General features: G+C 43.4%; 1 protein-coding gene across 1 annotated transcript in view; it reads left to right on the forward strand.

Moving 5' to 3' along the window:
• LOC114459553 (NACHT, LRR and PYD domains-containing protein 12-like) overlaps window positions 1-16,604 on the forward strand; it is a 38,998-nt gene extending 22,394 nt beyond the window's left edge. The window contains exons 7-14 of the mRNA XM_028441758.1: window positions 65-238; window positions 4,540-4,713; window positions 5,692-5,865; window positions 5,954-6,098; window positions 13,188-13,328; window positions 14,998-15,002; window positions 15,413-15,459; window positions 15,582-16,604. Of these exons, the coding sequence (XP_028297559.1) occupies window positions 65-238; window positions 4,540-4,713; window positions 5,692-5,865; window positions 5,954-6,098; window positions 13,188-13,328; window positions 14,998-15,002; window positions 15,413-15,459; window positions 15,582-16,129 (1,408 nt within the window). The 3' untranslated portion in view covers window positions 16,130-16,604. The remainder of the gene's footprint in view (window positions 1-64; window positions 239-4,539; window positions 4,714-5,691; window positions 5,866-5,953; window positions 6,099-13,187; window positions 13,329-14,997; window positions 15,003-15,412; window positions 15,460-15,581) is intronic.
• The last annotated feature ends 352 nt before the right edge of the window (window positions 16,605-16,956 follow it).

Below are 16,956 nucleotides of genomic sequence, written 5' to 3' on the forward strand. Positions count from 1 at the left end.
GAAGAACATGTCTTTAGTTCTCTCACAAAACAACATCTGTAAGGTTTCTCTGATTCTTCATCAGGTTGAGTTTCTGTGGTCTCTCAGAGAGAAGCTGTGCAGCTCTGTCCTCAGGCCTCAGCTCTCAGTCCTCCAGTGTGAAACATCTGGACCTGAGTAACAATGATCTGCAGGATTCAGGAGTGAAGCTGCTGTGTGAAGGACTGAAGAGTCCTCACTGTAAACTGGACTCTCTCAGGTCAGTGGGATCACAGGGAATCAAAGGACTCAACATTTTTACAACCCTCAAATTGAAGCTGGACTTCTGTGATGTGTATAAAACAGAACTACTGAGAATTATATATATATATATATATATATGAGTTCATACCAAAAATATAAATATATCTTATAAAATTACATTTAAATCTTTTCTCAGACAACTTATCAAAGATAAATCATGTCATCTGCATTAGTAAATGTAACAAGAGCACTCAGAGAGCTCAAGTGTTCATTTGGAGAGCACATAATGATTTAGTTTTAGTCATAGTCTTTTGACTAAAATGCAACTTAATTTTAGTCCATGTTAAAGCCTCAAAAAGGTAGACCACAACTGAAGAAACAAAGACACAACTGAAGAACCACAACAAAGAGATTGTGCAAACAGGCCTTTTATTTCTAGGCTGAGCACTTTTCAATAAAATGTGGGGGAGGTAGGGACCCATAGGTTGTTCCAAATCAATGTAATTAATAAAACATAACCCCAGCCTATCAACCTCTCTAATCTCAGCAGAAACAAAAAGAACTTAAAAAGGCTGACTATATAATCTTTAAAAAGTAAAAGTTTTGTCTAATATTTATAGACACAACGTTACCTATGTGCTGTAAATGTAAGATACCCAACTGGCCTGAATCCCGTACCTCCTTACAATGAACAACAGAAGTGGTTTCCTAAACCAGCACATACAGTGTCAGGAGGGGGAGAGAGACAGAGACAATCTGACAGTCCTTTATAAAGACTTTCTCCAGTGATGATTGGTTCTACACAGCAGAGGAGAACCAATCAGCAGCTCCTGATCAGGTGGCTTCAATCCCTTGTTAGTCACTGAAAGACAGGGAGAGAAAACAGCAAAACTTGCACCTAACACTCCACATTTAGTCATCAGGACTATTTCAGTTATAGTCTAATTTTAGTCACTAAATGACATGAAGATTTTAGTCGACTAAATCTATTACAGATATAGTCGACTAAAACAAAAAGCATTAGAGTTTATTCATTTTTTAAATATTCAGTTACTGTTGATCAACCTGATATATGATGGTATTAATATTTGTAAACACAGACAGACGTGAGGGGTATTCTATAAAGCGGGTTATGCTCAAACTCTGAGTATGTTCAGGCTGAAATGAGGAAACTTTGAGTATCCCATTCCTAAACGCGAGGTATGTTCTTCTCTGAGTATGTTACCATGGCAACTTTGTCCGTGAACTTAACCTGGTCGCTGGCAGGTTTTATCAAAGAAACCCTGGGTTTCTACCTGGCTCCGCCCACCTGAACACCCTTTCTGAACACTTTAATGAACCTTAACACTCTTCTCTGAAACACATGAGTAACATCACACACCACAGATGTGTTCACATCATTACTAATGTTGTGTTGCTTTACGTTTTTTTTTTTTGTGTGTGTGCAAACGGTAGTTTTCTTTCTAACATTGTAGATGTAGATCATTAACTCACTCAGTGCCATTGACGAGATAACTCGTCATTTGCGTTTTTTCACAGGGATTACTAGAAAACACCCTGGCGGAGGTCCCTCATCAATATCTAAGCTGTGGGGTGTTGTAGTGACCAACTGTGCCCTGAAGATGGCAGCAGTACACATTTAGATGAGAGATTAGCCACTGATGCTATCCAGTAAAGGAGGAAGAAGCAGGAACGAGTGAGATTATGGCGCTATGGAGTGATATTGTGACATATCCAGCAGCTCACAGCACCACATACTAGCACAGAACATGTATGGACATGAGTAGATTATTGATAATGTTGCGATGGTGAGATAAAACTAAACGAGCCAAACGGGTCATCACTGCATGTCGGGAGGAGGGGGGAGGAGGAGGGGGGGAGCGGTACAAAATACCCCCAGCTTGTGAGCCAGATAGCAAAATAATAGGTGACATGTAGGAGGTAGCAGTGCACCTGTGGATGAGAGATCATCCGTGCTCAGCAGAGCAAAGAGACAGAAAATGGCACTACGGACGAGAGTTGACATTTCCAGCAGCGCATACTCGACCAGAACATGTGTGGGACTCATGAATAGTGTGGCGATGGTGGGATAAACCGGGGATTGCAGTGACACTCTGCATGTCCGGGAGGAAGAGGAAGTTGCGTGTGTGCAGACTGACGGGAGAGAAACTTGGCGGAATGCCAAAATACAGTAAGAAATCCATTCAACTCTGACCCAGATAGATAAATATTAATAATTTTGTCATCAAAAGCCTGGTCTCAGTGTTTTTTTTTTTTTGTTTTATATAAGGAAACAATGTTCAGATGTTAGTTGTCACTAAAGCAAAAAAAATAGCTTTAAAGTCACTGACGGGGTTTTTTAGTAAAAGGCTGTTTTCTCAGCTTTTTGCTCTGAAACTGAAGATTTGTGTAAAATTTACTCTATTCAAAGGCTGATTACAAAAGAACGAAACGAGCCAGACACAAATTATTTTTTGATGAAAGTAGAGGCTTCAATCTTTCAGAATCTGGTGTCAGATTTCAGATAGTCATAGTAGAAAATATTCTGTTGGTCTTTAAATTCAGTCAAAATGCTCAAAAACAGCTGGCACTGAGAGGGGTAGAAAATCTGAAAATGGCTGGCACTGAATGAGTTAAGTGAAACACACAGAGGTTGATCTGCATTAAAACATCTACTGACATCTGTAGTAAAGTTCACTGAATACAAACCTGTGGATAATATAAAGGAGGAGATCACAGCTATTTGAAGATATGGTTGGGCAGTGAGTTGTGACGCTGCACTTGGAAGTGATGGGACGCGGGTTCGCGTTCCGCTTCAGTGTTTTTTTGACATTTTTTAGGACGTCGAGATGACTCTAGCGACAATATTACATTAAAAATCAATATAAATGATGCAATATCAAGCAGCATTTACTGTCTTAATATCCAGTGTAACGGGAGGGCTCTCAATGTCGCCATCCTATGCTGCTGACATGTCTCCTCAGACACATTTTCATCATATTATTCACCGCTCGTCACGTCACTGAAGCAATAAAGTGATGAAGCGACCAAAAAGTGTGACTAATTACGGGTGATTTAAGCCACTATAGTCACTGACGACTGAACACACCTTTAGAACAGGCTCATATTCCACAAACACCTGCTTATTTCACCCATTATGGTGAATAAATCACTATTTTCCGGGTGGTTGCCATGGCAGCTCGACTCATCTTCGATCCATTGATGATGGCTTTTTATCGCGCGCGGGCACGTCAGAAACCCAAGGTTTACATACTCAGGGTTGATTGACCCACTTCATACCAGCTGTAATTGAATCCGATACCCAGAGTTTGTTAACCCTCCTTTATGGAATACCCCTGTGATCAACACAGACCACATGATCACATGAGTTCTGATTGGATTTCAGCCGAGGTGACCAAATAGTGTATATATATATATATATATATGTACACTAATATATATTAGTGTTTAGTTTTTATTAGTCAGTGAAGATATAAATATATGTTGATATAGTTTTTGTTAACATGTATTTTTCTTAAGTGAGTCATAGTTTAGTTAGTGTCACTTGTAAAAAATAAATAAATAAAAACTATGATGAAAATGTTTAGTCGACTAAATGAACGTGTAAAAAACCTCCACCAAGCTCTGAACCTCCTCTTCACAGATATTATCAGTTATCAATGATCCATGATCCTGAACATGGTACCATGATCATTCACACTGTAAAGGCTTAGAACCACATTTATATCCCATTAATAAACATCCAGTAGGTCACAATGTATGGAAAACACACTTTAAAAAAGAAAATAAATCAATGAAATGCACAATCTGGATCTGATCTGGATGAAACTCAGTAGGATCATTGATTAACCAACCCAATATAACTGAGTCACTTTTCATACAGATCCATCAATTACAAACCCAGATATGAATTTATATGAGGATGAGAGATAGGCATTTTTTTTTTAAACTGAACAAGAATCAGTTTATTGATCAGGAGTCCTTCCGGCAGCTGAAATCTTTCCTCCTTGGTAGGCTTGGGTGGTAATACGGTAATACCATCCACCACAGAGTCATAAAAATAGCAACGTATCAGTTTCAATATCATCATTAAAGGAGACATATTATGAAAAATCTACAATTGCAGTTTAAAATAAAATAGGTAGGTGGTATAACGGTATCAAACTTTTGATACTGCCCAAGCCTACTCCTTGGTGGAGGTAATAAAGCAGATTAAGTGTACGGCAGAGGTTTGAATCCTGTCAATAATGTGATGATAATGATTATTATTAATGAGTGAATGTCTTTCTCCCACAGACTGAGTTCCTGTGATCTCTCAGAGAGAAGCTGTGCAGCTCTGTCCTCAGTCCTCAGCTCTCAGTCCTCCAGTGTGAAACATCTGGACCTGAGTAACAATGATCTGCAAGATTCAGGAGTGGAGCAGCTGTGTAATGGTCTGAGGCGTCCTCACTGTAAACTGGACTCTCTCAGGTCAGTGATGTGTATAAAACAGAGCTACTGAGAATTATATATATTTATATTTTTGGTTTGAACAAACAGTCAGTGTGTATAGTTTTAGTCAGTCTTCTGACTAAAATGCAACTTAACTTTAGTCGTCGGGTGATACCAACCTCTAGTCTAATGTTTTTAGACACAATGTTTCCTACGTGCTCTAAATGTAAGACACCCAACTGGCCTGAATCCCGTACCTCCTTACAATGAACAACAGAAGTGGTTTCCTAAACCAGCACATGCAGTGTCAGGACGGAGAGAGAGACAGAGACAATCTGACAGTCCTTTATAAAGACTGGTTCCAGAGATGATTGGTCCTACACAGCAGAGGAGAACCAATCAGCAGCTCCTGATCAGGTGGCTTCAATCCCTTGTTAGTCACTGAAAGACAGGGAGAGAATACAGAAACAAACTGAAAAAACCTGCACCTAACACTCCACATTTAGTCATCAGGACTACTTCAGTTGTAGTCTAATTTTAGTCACTGAATGACATGAAGATTTTAGTCGACTAAATCACATGTTCAATCAACATTGTCCTGTTCCTCGTCTCCTCACTTATTTCCTGATTTGTGGATTTTTCTGGGAAGTGTCCTTGTGTGACAGTTCACCACAGGTAGCCAGGGATCAATGGGACAAGTTCTGTGATCTTGCAATGTCCCAAAAATATCTGTTTGTGGAAGGGAGAGAAGACAGGGGTTTTTCCCCTGTGTGGAGTCGTAAAAAAAGTTTGCACTGAAAAGTTCAAAGTGTTAGAGCCAGTCTTTTTGGCTCTGTTATTGGGTTCAAAGGAAGCATCTTGGGGTTAGATATGGACTTCAAAGTTACTGGGTTCGTTCGAGATAATGAAACCGGTTCCTTGGTTAATCCTGTTAGTAAGTGGGTCTTTTGGCTAAAATTCAGTTTGAAGTGGTTTGGTTCCCTACATTATTAATAAGTGGATGTCTTTCTCCCACAGACTGAGTTCCTGTGGTCTCTCAGAGAAAAGCTGTGCAGCTCTGTCCTCAGTCCTCAGCTCTCAGTCCTCCAGTGTGAAACATCTGGACCTGAGTAACAATTATCTGCAGGATTCAGGAGTGAAGCTGCTGTGTGAAGGACTGAAGAGTCCTCACTGTAAACTAGACCCTCTCAGGTCAGTGGATCACATGTTCCATCAATATTGTCCTGTTCCTCGTCTCCTCACTTGTTTCCTGAGTTGTGGATGTTTTTTCTGAATCCAGTTATTCAGGTTGTGTGAACACAGATGTGGGCGGGGCTTCTCTGGCATCAGATTTGAGCTCCAACTCCTCCAGTGTGAGAGAGCTGGACCTGAGCTACAACCATCCAGGAGACTCAGCAGTGAAGCTGCTCTCTCAGAGACTGCACACTCTGAGGTGAGACACATCACAGCAGCTCATCACATGTTCACATCAATCCCCATTACATGTGTGACAGAGAGTTGTATCAGAGGAATGTGATGAAGTTGTGAGAGGTGGGACACTAAAGGAGGAGGACTGGGACAGGTTAGAGGGATGAAGGACAGAGATGAGAAGGTAGTGAGGAGTGAGGAGAGGCTGATGGAGAACTATGAGGAGCTGATGAAGGAAATGATATTAGGCGTCCAGGCGAATAGGCGTATAAATGCATGCAAGTCAGTAAGTGTGTGTGGGTGTTGAGTGTTGTATCTTGTCCAATCAAAGCAACGATCTGACTCAGAGCGTAACACTACAGTCACTACCACTCTATGGACAGGTGTCGTGACACAGACTGTAAACGGACTCAATGGTGGTCCGTTAAACACTCACACTCACGCACACACTTACATACCTGCACACATGTATACACCTTCTCGCCTGGATGCCAAATACTTTTTTCTAAGTGTTTACATGTTACGTAGACGGTGCTACATAGCGCCTGATCGCTATAGCTTCACTCACGCCACACCTGCGTCTACGTGTGACTGATATATGTATGTTTTTTAGGTGCTAATCCAGGTGTGGCGTAGGTCTGCAGATGCTTTAATGTGTATGCACATTGATTCTTTTAGAATCAGGGGGCCTGATTGTGGTTGTGGCTGTGGCTGTTGTGGTAGGTGTTGAAGCAGGGCTGTCTAGGAGAGGAGCTGGCTGTCAGTGTGTCAGCTGACAGTGCACTTATGATTTCAGTCTTGGCTCTAATTATTGCTTTATAATCTCATTATTATAACTGGGTCGAAACCGACCCTAACAAAACAACCAGCGCATTTTATAATTTAGTTAAAACTTTTTTTTATTTTTTTCTATTTTGTTGAAATATAGGTTCCTGACAAAGTCAAAAAGTCTTGATGCAATAAACAAATTTATGTGACTCTTTTATGCATTTAAAAACTAAAAACGGGTCGGTGCTGACCCTATCACAAGACAAATGTAAAGAGGAGTTTCAAACTGAACCATATATATTTTTAAATTTATGTAAAAAGCAGCGTTCCCTCTGTGCCCAGCTGAGAACTAGCACACTACCCCTGGCAGTGGAGGTGGGCAGGTTCCAAGGCCTCCCTGAGGAGGAGGAGCCACTCTGTACTGTGTGAGATCTGGATGTGGTGGGCGACAAGTCTCATTTGTGCTGTATTTTCATTTATTTTGATTTACAAAATGTTTTATTTGAACGTGTACATTTGTTTAACCCAGATGTTTTTTGGATACCTGAGGGGGAGATTATGAGTTGGCTTTATAGAAAAGAGACTTTAGCTTTTGTTTGTTTTATTTGTACAGCGTGGGAAAGAAGACAAACTCTTTAGTATCCAGTATGAGAAGTTTAGTGTAGGATGTTTGTGGTTGGATGTTCTTTGTCACAGTTTATGCTTGTGAAACTGGCCTGTAGACATCTGTTTTATTGCTTATGTTTTGGGCACGCATGTGCATGCCACTTAAATAAAATCAATCAATAAATCAAAACCAATGCTTAAAATAATCAGTCAATTAAAGGTAGGGTTGGGGATTTTCTCCAGATACACTTTTTAAGTTTTTGGTTGAAATTTTCTTCATGTCCTGACAGAAATTAAGATCTTATGTGCTCTGAAAAAGGAACAAAGAAAATTCAGCATCTGTAGCAGCTGTATACACACTCAAAGTGGTCCATTTCAGTGTGAGACATGGGTTTGTGTCTCCTGTGTGACCTTTTTTATTCTTGGTGCTAGGGAGGCTACTGCAATTATGAGGCTATTTTCAAGACCTTGGAAGAGCCTCTTTCTCTGTTTAGTTTTTATCATTGCTGAGAATGAAGTCTCACACAAGTATGTGGGTCCAAAGGAGATGAAATGTCCAGCAGCTAGATTTCCCAGCTCAGAGTCCTCTCGCCTCACACACACCCAAAACTTAGTCAGTGAATAGTTGTGAAATGTGTTCTACAGCCCTCGGTATGAGGACATGCCCACTATCTCCTCCCTAAGGTGAGCAGTGAATCACAGCTGCTTTCTGACTCAGTCAGCTTTATTCAATTCAATGCAATATTCAATAAACCATTAAAATATAGTAGAACAGATTTATAAAATACAAACAATGGATATGGAGTCATTAGGTTATTGCAATTTTGTTCAACCTTGGGGTGAGGACCCAATGTGGGGTCAGCCTGGAATTAAAATTGGGTTTAAAGGGCTAGTAATTGGTTAAAAAATTAGGTAAAAACTCAATAAATATCTATGTTTAAACTTTTTTGAATTATTGTTTTTCAAATAAACATCACACATAATGAATATCAAATAACTGTATCCTACACATAAGCTTTCTCAAATATATAAATGTAGTTCAAATAAAATACAGTATATAAATATCTAATCCTGACTACTCTGTATTTGTAACACACTTTAATAAACATGATCAAAAACTAATTCTAGAAAAAATATGGATATTTGTGATATTAAAATTGGGTCACAACCCAAAAAAGGTTGGGAACTTTTCGGTTAATGTGAAGAAAAAATAAAGTTTTTATCAGAATACTAGTGTAGTTTCCAGGTAACAAAAAGTGTACATATTAAAACTTACATGAGGGGCCCAACAAGATGGTTTGTGCCCAGGGCTCAAAATGTGGTTCTACAGTTTGGTGCACACTCACAGCCAGGGTCTGTAACGCACAGACATCATCAGTTCTCAGGTGAATATATGCACTATTAGCTAAACTTCACAATAACACTATAACAAAGGTGGGCAAACTATGGCCCGCGGGCCACATCCGGCCCGTTGGTCTTTTTAATCCGGCCCGCCGAAGCCAAAATAAACAATTAAAACACAAAATGAACCGTCTTGCTCAATCATTTATCTCAACACCCATGGGAACCAAATGTTCTCCCGTTCTCCACTTACGCCCGCCCTTTTCCAGCCACCCAGCCAATCCACATGCAGAACACATGTAAACAAAGACGAACATTGGGAGAGAAAGCTGCATGTAACAATGATGCCTTCATGGCAATGGGAAACTACAACACTCGTTGAATAAACTACATTGGGTCTCAGTCCGTTACAATGTCATAATTATGACTGCATTCCTTTGACTTAGTCCTGTGATGCCTGACATCATACTAGTTATGGACAGAAAATGTAACATGAGGAAGAATGCAGAGTTAGATTGGTCGCCGACATAACACACCCACAAAGAAGAAGAAGAAGAAGAAGAAGCGGCAGAAAAACTTACTCATGGTAGAAGCGGAAACTTGGATATCTGGCCAGATAAACAGTTTTTCCACGTCGGATAATGAAAGTAAAATGTTTGTTGATGTTTTATTGCCGGATCACGTGGTGTCGCGTGAATACACCTGGCTCCAAAGCAGTGTAGCGCGCCTTACGAGCCAGGTGGAGATTGACGGAGCAAAACCGCGGCGCTGACACAGCGATACACATCTACAACAATGAGTGGCCCAAAGAAAAGAAGAGTCGACAGTGAGTGCTGAGTGTTTAATAATGAATGAACAAGTAAATACTTTTCACTGAAGTCCTGTCAAAGGCTGTATGCCTTATTATTTGTAAAGAAATTGTTGCGGTTTTAAAGGAATAAAACATCCACCATCACTTTTCCTCCAAAAATGCTGCTAATTATGCTAATAACCATTATTAACAAACTACGTTGGAGGGTTTTTTCATGCAAATACTTTCTATTTAACTGAGTTACTTTTACACACACAATATATATATATAAAAATAAAAATCTCTTCCTCACCCTCCGCGGGCGGTCTCTCTTTTTTCCTCCAAGCTCGGGTCCTCTACCAGAGGCCTGGGAGCTTGAGGGTTCTGTGCAGTATCTTTGCTGTTCCTAGAACTGCACATTTCTGGACCGAGATGTCTGATATATTTCCTGGGATCTGCTGGAGCCACTCCTCCAGTTTGGGGGTCACTGCCCCGAGTGCCCCAATGACCACGGGCACCACTGATGCCTTCACCCTCCAGGTTTTCTCCAACTCTTCTCTGAGCCCCTGGTATTTCTCTAGTTTCTCGTGTTCCTTTTTCCTGATGTTGAAGTCGCTTGGTATTGCTATGTCGACCACAACGGCTTTCCTCTGCTCTTTGTCCACCACCTCAATGTCTGGTTGGTTCTCCATTACCATTCTGTCCGTCTGTATCTGGAAGTCCCACAGGATCTTGGCTCGGTCATTCTCTACCACCTTTGGAGGTGTTTCCCACTTTGAGCTTGGGGTTTCCAGCCCATACTCTGCACAGATGTTCCTGTACACTATACCAGCCACTTGGTTAGGGAGCTTTATGTAAGCTTTCCCTGCCAGCATCTTACACCCTGCAGTTATGTGCTGGATTGTCTCATTGGCCTCTTTGCACAGTCTACACCTGGGGTCTTATCTGGTGTGGTAGATCTGGGCCTCTATTGCTCTGGTGCTAAAGGCCTGCTCCTGTGCAGCCATGATGAGTGCCTCTGTGCTGTCCTTTAGTCCATCTCTGTCTAGCCATTGGTAAGATTTCTTGATATCCGCCACTTCAGTTATGTTTCGGTGGTACATCCCGTGTAGAGGCTATATATATATATATAAAAAAAAGTCTCTGGTCTTTGGAGAGAGCAGATGTGTTTTTCATTCGCTCCGATAACACGACCTTGGCTACAGCTGGCTACAGCTGAACAGCCTGAAAAATTGGGCCCAAGACTGAAGGAAAATGGTGAAAAAACCGCAGGGAGGCCCTTCAGAACCCAATTCGGGTTTGGAAGAGGTCAAGGAGATGATATGCGAGGGTCTACGAAACCTATCTGCCGAGATAAAGTCGTTGGAAAAGACGCTGGAAAACTCACTGGAAAAACTACAAAGCGAAGCAAAGGTACTGAAAGAAAAGAATGAAAGAAATGCTGAGGAGATAAAATTGTTGAACACCAGGGTTGAACAGCTGGAACAAAAGGAAAGAGAGAAAGATGTCATCATCACAGGCCTAAAGATAAAACCCAGGAGCTACACGAGTGACGAAGAAACAAAATCGATTGAACAACAGGTCATTGACTACCTGGAGTCGAAGGACATTGTCCTGAACCCACACAACATCAACTACTGCCATCTCCTGCCAAAGAAAAATGATAACAGAGCTGTAAAAATAACCTTCACGAATATGAAATTCAAAGGACAACTACTGAAGCAAGGAAATAAACTCAAGGGAACGAAGGTGTACATCAATGAAAACCTGACGAAACAAAATGCAAGCATTGCATGGAAGGCACGCCAAATAAAAAAAGGAGGAAAAATTGTGAAGACTTGGACAAGGAACTGCAGGATTTACATCACATCACTGGGAGAAGAAGACGGAAAACCAATCCTCGTCAAAACGATGGAAGACTTGGGAAAATACGAAGGATCCACCTAAACAACAACATTACCGATGGTAATCATGGATATGGACCCAGATCTATATAAACACTGGAAACAAAACTCACTGTGATTATTTTACGGAGACTGAATTAAATGTGTAGAGTAAAGAGTAAAAAAGGTCTGTCATTTATTCATTTTAATTGCTAGGTGGTGGGGTGATTAAGGATTACATTAAATTTAAATTCAAAGTATTTATTGTCATATGTGCAGTTAGAAACACGTTTTCCTGTACAATGAAATTACTACCTTGCTTATGAACTAAGATATAATAATCCGTCCTTAAGACTGCTCTACTGTAAAGTGCCTTGAGATACCATTGGTTATGATTTGGCGCTATACAAATAAAGATTGATGATGATGATGATGATGAGGATGAGATGTGAAGTTGTAGAATATATTGTGCTTATTGTGTGGTGTAATCAAGCCAGTATAGTGACAAGTGTGAAGCTTAGCTATAATGGTGGTGGCTGTGGACAGGGCGAATGAGTGAGTGGTAGTACCTAAAGCAGGTATTTGGGATTAACGTGTCTAAAGTTAAGCCCAGTATGAGTTTCATCCCACATCCCAAGGCGTGCCAGTGCATCATATACCAGTATATGTGCAAAAAAACGCTACTGCAAACCCAGGAACTGCCCCGGCCCCACAGATGCAGCCAGGCCAGCAGAAAGAGTGGGGGCCAGGGAGCCCCAGGCCACCCTCCAACGGCCGAGCAACCCCCAGACGCCCCCAAGAGCCCAGGCTGAGAGGCAGCCACCGCCCCCCACACACACATCCGAGGAAGCCCCAAGCAGCCGAGCACCCAGGGCATCCCGCCACCGACCCCAACCCCCAACCCCAAGGCCCCCCGCCAGCATCCCGCCCCCCACACCCAAGTACCCAACCCCTGAGGGGAGGGCCCAGAGAGCCCCCCGCCCGAGACCCCAGCAGCGGAGCCAAGGCCCAAGCCCAGCAGACGGCCAGACCCACGCCGGCGGGCCCAGAGCCAGCAGGGACCAGACCCCAGGCCAGAAGGACCCGGAACGGAAGCAACACCAAGAGCAGCACCCCCAGGGACGGCATCCACGCCCATAGTCGCCGAGGGCACCAAGGGGATGCTGCAAGTTGCCCCGCCGGCCCCCAGGCACACCGACCAAGCACCCCAGAGTGCGCCAGATCGCCTTTCCTTGATGCCGCCCACACAATGAGCCCTAGACAGCCCCCCCACCCCCCACCAAAGGGCCCAGCCACACCGCAGAGCCCGGTGCCGCACCCACAGGCATGGTAGGGCACGGCCCGCACCACCAGCCCCGGAAGACCCCCGCCAGGACCGGCGAACCCCAAGGGCACCACCGTAGGACAGGGAACCCCCAAGGGCGAGCCCTCGGGCCAAACCCCCGTGGGGGGCGCCCCCCCACCCCAGCCCACGAACAGGCCACAACCCAGCAAGACTGCACAGCCCTAGATGGTGCAAGAACAGAAGTCCATGCCCCCCCCCCCCGGCACAAGGGCGACCGGCGGCCACCACCGCGGGAGCGAGGCACCCCAACGGCAAACAACTAATGCGGAGCAGCAGCCCCCCGCCAAAGGCGCAGAACCCACCCACCTGCCAGCCCGCAGATAGCAGGACAGACCTACCAAGCGGCTGATGCCGACCTCAACCGCCGGAACAGCTAGAGCCACCCTCCAGCAAAGAGCACCATCCCGGACAGCCAAGCAACCTCACTCCAACCCCGACGCAGAGGCCAGCACCCCCCAGCGCGCCCATCCCCTACACCTGCGTGGCAGGCCACCCCAGACCCACACGCCACAAGGCGCGCCCCCAAGGCAACCAGGAGATGAGACAAGCACCAAGCCCCACCCGTAGGGAAGGGGCACCCCCACGCCCCACCAGGCCAGCACCGCCCGGAGAGACCCCACAAAAAAGAGCCCCCAGCAACACCCCCCCATGACCCCCAGAGACCCACCGCCCCGCCATGCCCGACCGCACCCTCCCGATCCCCACACGGCGGCCCAGCCATCAACAGAGAATAAAATAAAATACATGAATAGATGGGGAAGGGAAACACGTTGAGCATGAAATGGCCTGCGTCCCAAAACTAATGTTCTGGGTGGCTTTCTTCCTTTTAAAAGATGACCTTTGGGGCTCGCCTCCCAAGACTGAGTTTTGTTGATTGGTTTAAAGTTGCCAGCATCTCAGCTGGCTGCCTGTGGGTGTTCCTGGGGTGTGTGTATATTTGAGACAATGACAAACATGAGGGATGATTCCTAGATTTACATATGAACCATAATAATGAGTTCAGCATATTTAATCTTTTCAACATCAAATTTATTGAAATATCATGTATTGTGAGACACTTGGATACCAAACATGACTGTAAAATAGCTTAGTATTACCTCAGAAACCAGTTAATGACTTTTACTTGTAATTACTTGTAAACATGAATGTCAAAGCTCATGTTATGCTTTTCTTTACTATATGGTTCCATGATGTTTTCTGGTATTTTATGCACTTTTTATATATCATTTTGTGGGGGATAGAATCACCTGAAAAGAGTGGCTTATGACAGACAATAATTGTAATCTCAATTTCTGCAGGAACCATTCCAAAAATGTTTTCTTTGTGACTTTTCAAGCATTGTAACAGTTTCTTGGTTCTCATTTGGTTTGGAAAAGTGTTTTCCCTTCCAGTCTCTTAGAGGAGGCCTGGGAAGTGTCAGTTCACCACAGGTGGCCAGGGATCAATGGAACAAGTTCTGTGATCTTGCAGCGTCCCAAAAGTATCTGTTTGTGGAAGGGAGAGAAGACGGGGGTTTTTCCCCCTGTGTGGAGTCATAAAAAGAGTTTGTACTGAAAAGTTTAAAGTGTTAGAGCCAGTCTTTTTGGCTCTGTTATTGGGTTCAAAGGAAGCATCGTGGGGTTAGATATGCACTTCAAAGTTACTGGATCAGTTTGTGATAAAGAAACAGGTTCCTCGGTTATTCCTGTTAGAAAGAGGGTCTTTTGGCTAAAATTCAGATTGAAGTGGTTTGGTTCCCTACATTATTAAAAAGTGAATGTCTTTCTCCCAAAGACTGAGTTCCTGTGGTCTCTCAGAGAAAAGCTGTGCAGCTCTGTCCTCAGTCCTCAGCTCTCAGTCCTCCAGTGTGAAACATCTGGACCTGAGTAAGAACCATTTGCAGGATTCAGGAGTGAAGCTGCTGTGTGAAGGACTGAAGACTCCTCACTGTAAACTGGACTTTCTCAGGTCAGTGGGATCACATGTTCCATCAATATTGTCCTGTTCCTCGTCTCCTCACTTGTTTCCTGAGTTGTGAATGTTTTTCTGAATCCAGTCTGTCAGGTTGTGTCATCACAGAGGTGGGCGGGGCTTCTCTGGCAGCAGCTTTGAGCTCCAACTCCTCCAGTGTGAGAGAGCTGGACCTGAGCTACAACCATCCAGGAGACTCAGCAGTGAAGCTGCTCTCTCAGAGACTGCACACTCTGAGGTGAGACACATCACAGCAGCTCATCACATGTTCACATCAATTCCCATCACATGTGTGACAGAGAGTTGTATCAGAGGAATGTGATGAAGGTGTGAGAGGTGGGACACTAAAGGAGGAGGAATGGGACAGGTTAGAGGGATGAAGGACAGAGATAAGAAGGTAGTGAGGAGTGAGGAGAGGCTGATGGAGAACTATGAGGAGCTGATGAAGGAATGAGAGAAAAGGTCAGAGGAGGTGGAACCAATCAGTGAAGATGAAGATAGGAACACTTTGAAGGAGATGAAGAAGGTGAAGCTGTTGAAGACAAACCAGTAGAAACATGGAGAGCTTGATGGAGATGGCATCAGGTTTCTGAGCAGCACTTTGGACTCTTTAGGTGTGTAAATCACTGCCTGTGTTTGCTCCTGCAGGGCGGACCATGGAGGAGAGCAGAGGATCAAAGCTGGTGTGAGGAAGTGTAAGTGTGTGTGTGTGTTCATTCAAAGTGTCCTCATGAAGCTCTGAGTGAATGAACATGTCAGTGATACAGAGAGAATGAAGCATCACATGATCAACTGTTGTTTCTTTGTGTCTCATCAGATTTCTGTCACATTCACCTCGACACAAACTCCATCAACAGAAACCTCAGACTGTCTGACAACAACAGGACGGTGACATGGGTGAAGGAGGAGGAACTTTATCCTGATCATCAGGACAGATTTGATCACTACTGGCAGGTTCTGTGTAGTACTGGTCTGACTGGTCGCTGTTACTGGGAGGTGGAGAGGAATGGAGATGTTTATATAGCAGTGAGTTACAGAGGAATCAGAAGGAAAGGATACAGTAATGATTGTTGGTTTGGATTTAATAATCAGTCCTGGAGTCTGGAATGCTTCAGTGGTTTTTACTCCTTCAGACACAATAATGTAGAAACACGTACCTCCTGTCCCTGTGGTTCCTCTGGTAGAGTAGGAGCGTATGTAGACTGTACTGCTGGACGTCTGTCCTTCTATGAAGTCTCCTCTGACTCTCTGACGCTCATCCACACCGTCTGTACCTCCTTCACTGACACTCTGTATCCTGGGTTTGGGTTTGGGTTTGGTTCCTTGAGTTCCATTGGTTCCTCAGTGTTTCTGAGTCCTCTGTGAGACAGGCAGACAGACAGACAGACAGACGTGTCTCTGAGTCCTCAAGGTCTAAAACTCATCTCATTTAGGGTGGTTGGTTCGTGGCTGGTGTGTTTTTTATTAAATGAGTGTAATTGTCAGTGATGTTTGATTAGTGATGAACTCAGAGACCAAATAGCTGCATCACAGCTGCCTTTTAAAGCTTCTACCAACAGATCTACTGTAGATATGAGCAGATCTTTTTGTTGGACTTAGATTAGTTGAATTCTGTGTGAGTCTATTGCACTGTGGGATCAGAAGTTAGATGCAGAACTAAAGGAAGACCGACTTGAAGATCCTTATTTTCTAATTCAAGACCAATATCTATTCTATCATGTTTCTCCAAAGTAGTAGAAAAACTAGTTCACAATCTCTTGGCTAAACTGTGTCATGAAATCAATGTGTTCTATGAGAAATGAAACAGTTGATTCCTATAATAAAGTGGTTTTATTTCTGAGTTGATGAATGTATTGATTCTTTTTCTAGAACCACAGAGTGTCTGTTTTATGTCAGTTATAATCTGATTATATGTCTACATATGATAATATATGGGTTTTAGATCATTTAAAGTTGTTCATATTATTGCATTGATGACTTACCGTATTTTTCGGACTATAAGGCGCACCGGATTATAAGGCGCACCGGTTTGTTGTTATTAATATTTGTATTATTAAGACGCATTAAGCGAAATAAAGCAGTCAGATGAGTCAAACTTTCCATCCATCCATCCATCTTCTCCCGCTTAGCCGTTTCCGGGTCGCGGGGGCAGCATCCTCAGTAGGGAGGCCCAGACTTCCCTCTCCCCGGCC

This window comes from Gouania willdenowi, unplaced genomic scaffold (genome assembly GCF_900634775.1).
Source record: "Gouania willdenowi unplaced genomic scaffold, fGouWil2.1 scaffold_32_arrow_ctg1, whole genome shotgun sequence".
Classification (NCBI taxonomy): domain Eukaryota; kingdom Metazoa; phylum Chordata; class Actinopteri; order Blenniiformes; family Gobiesocidae; genus Gouania; species Gouania willdenowi.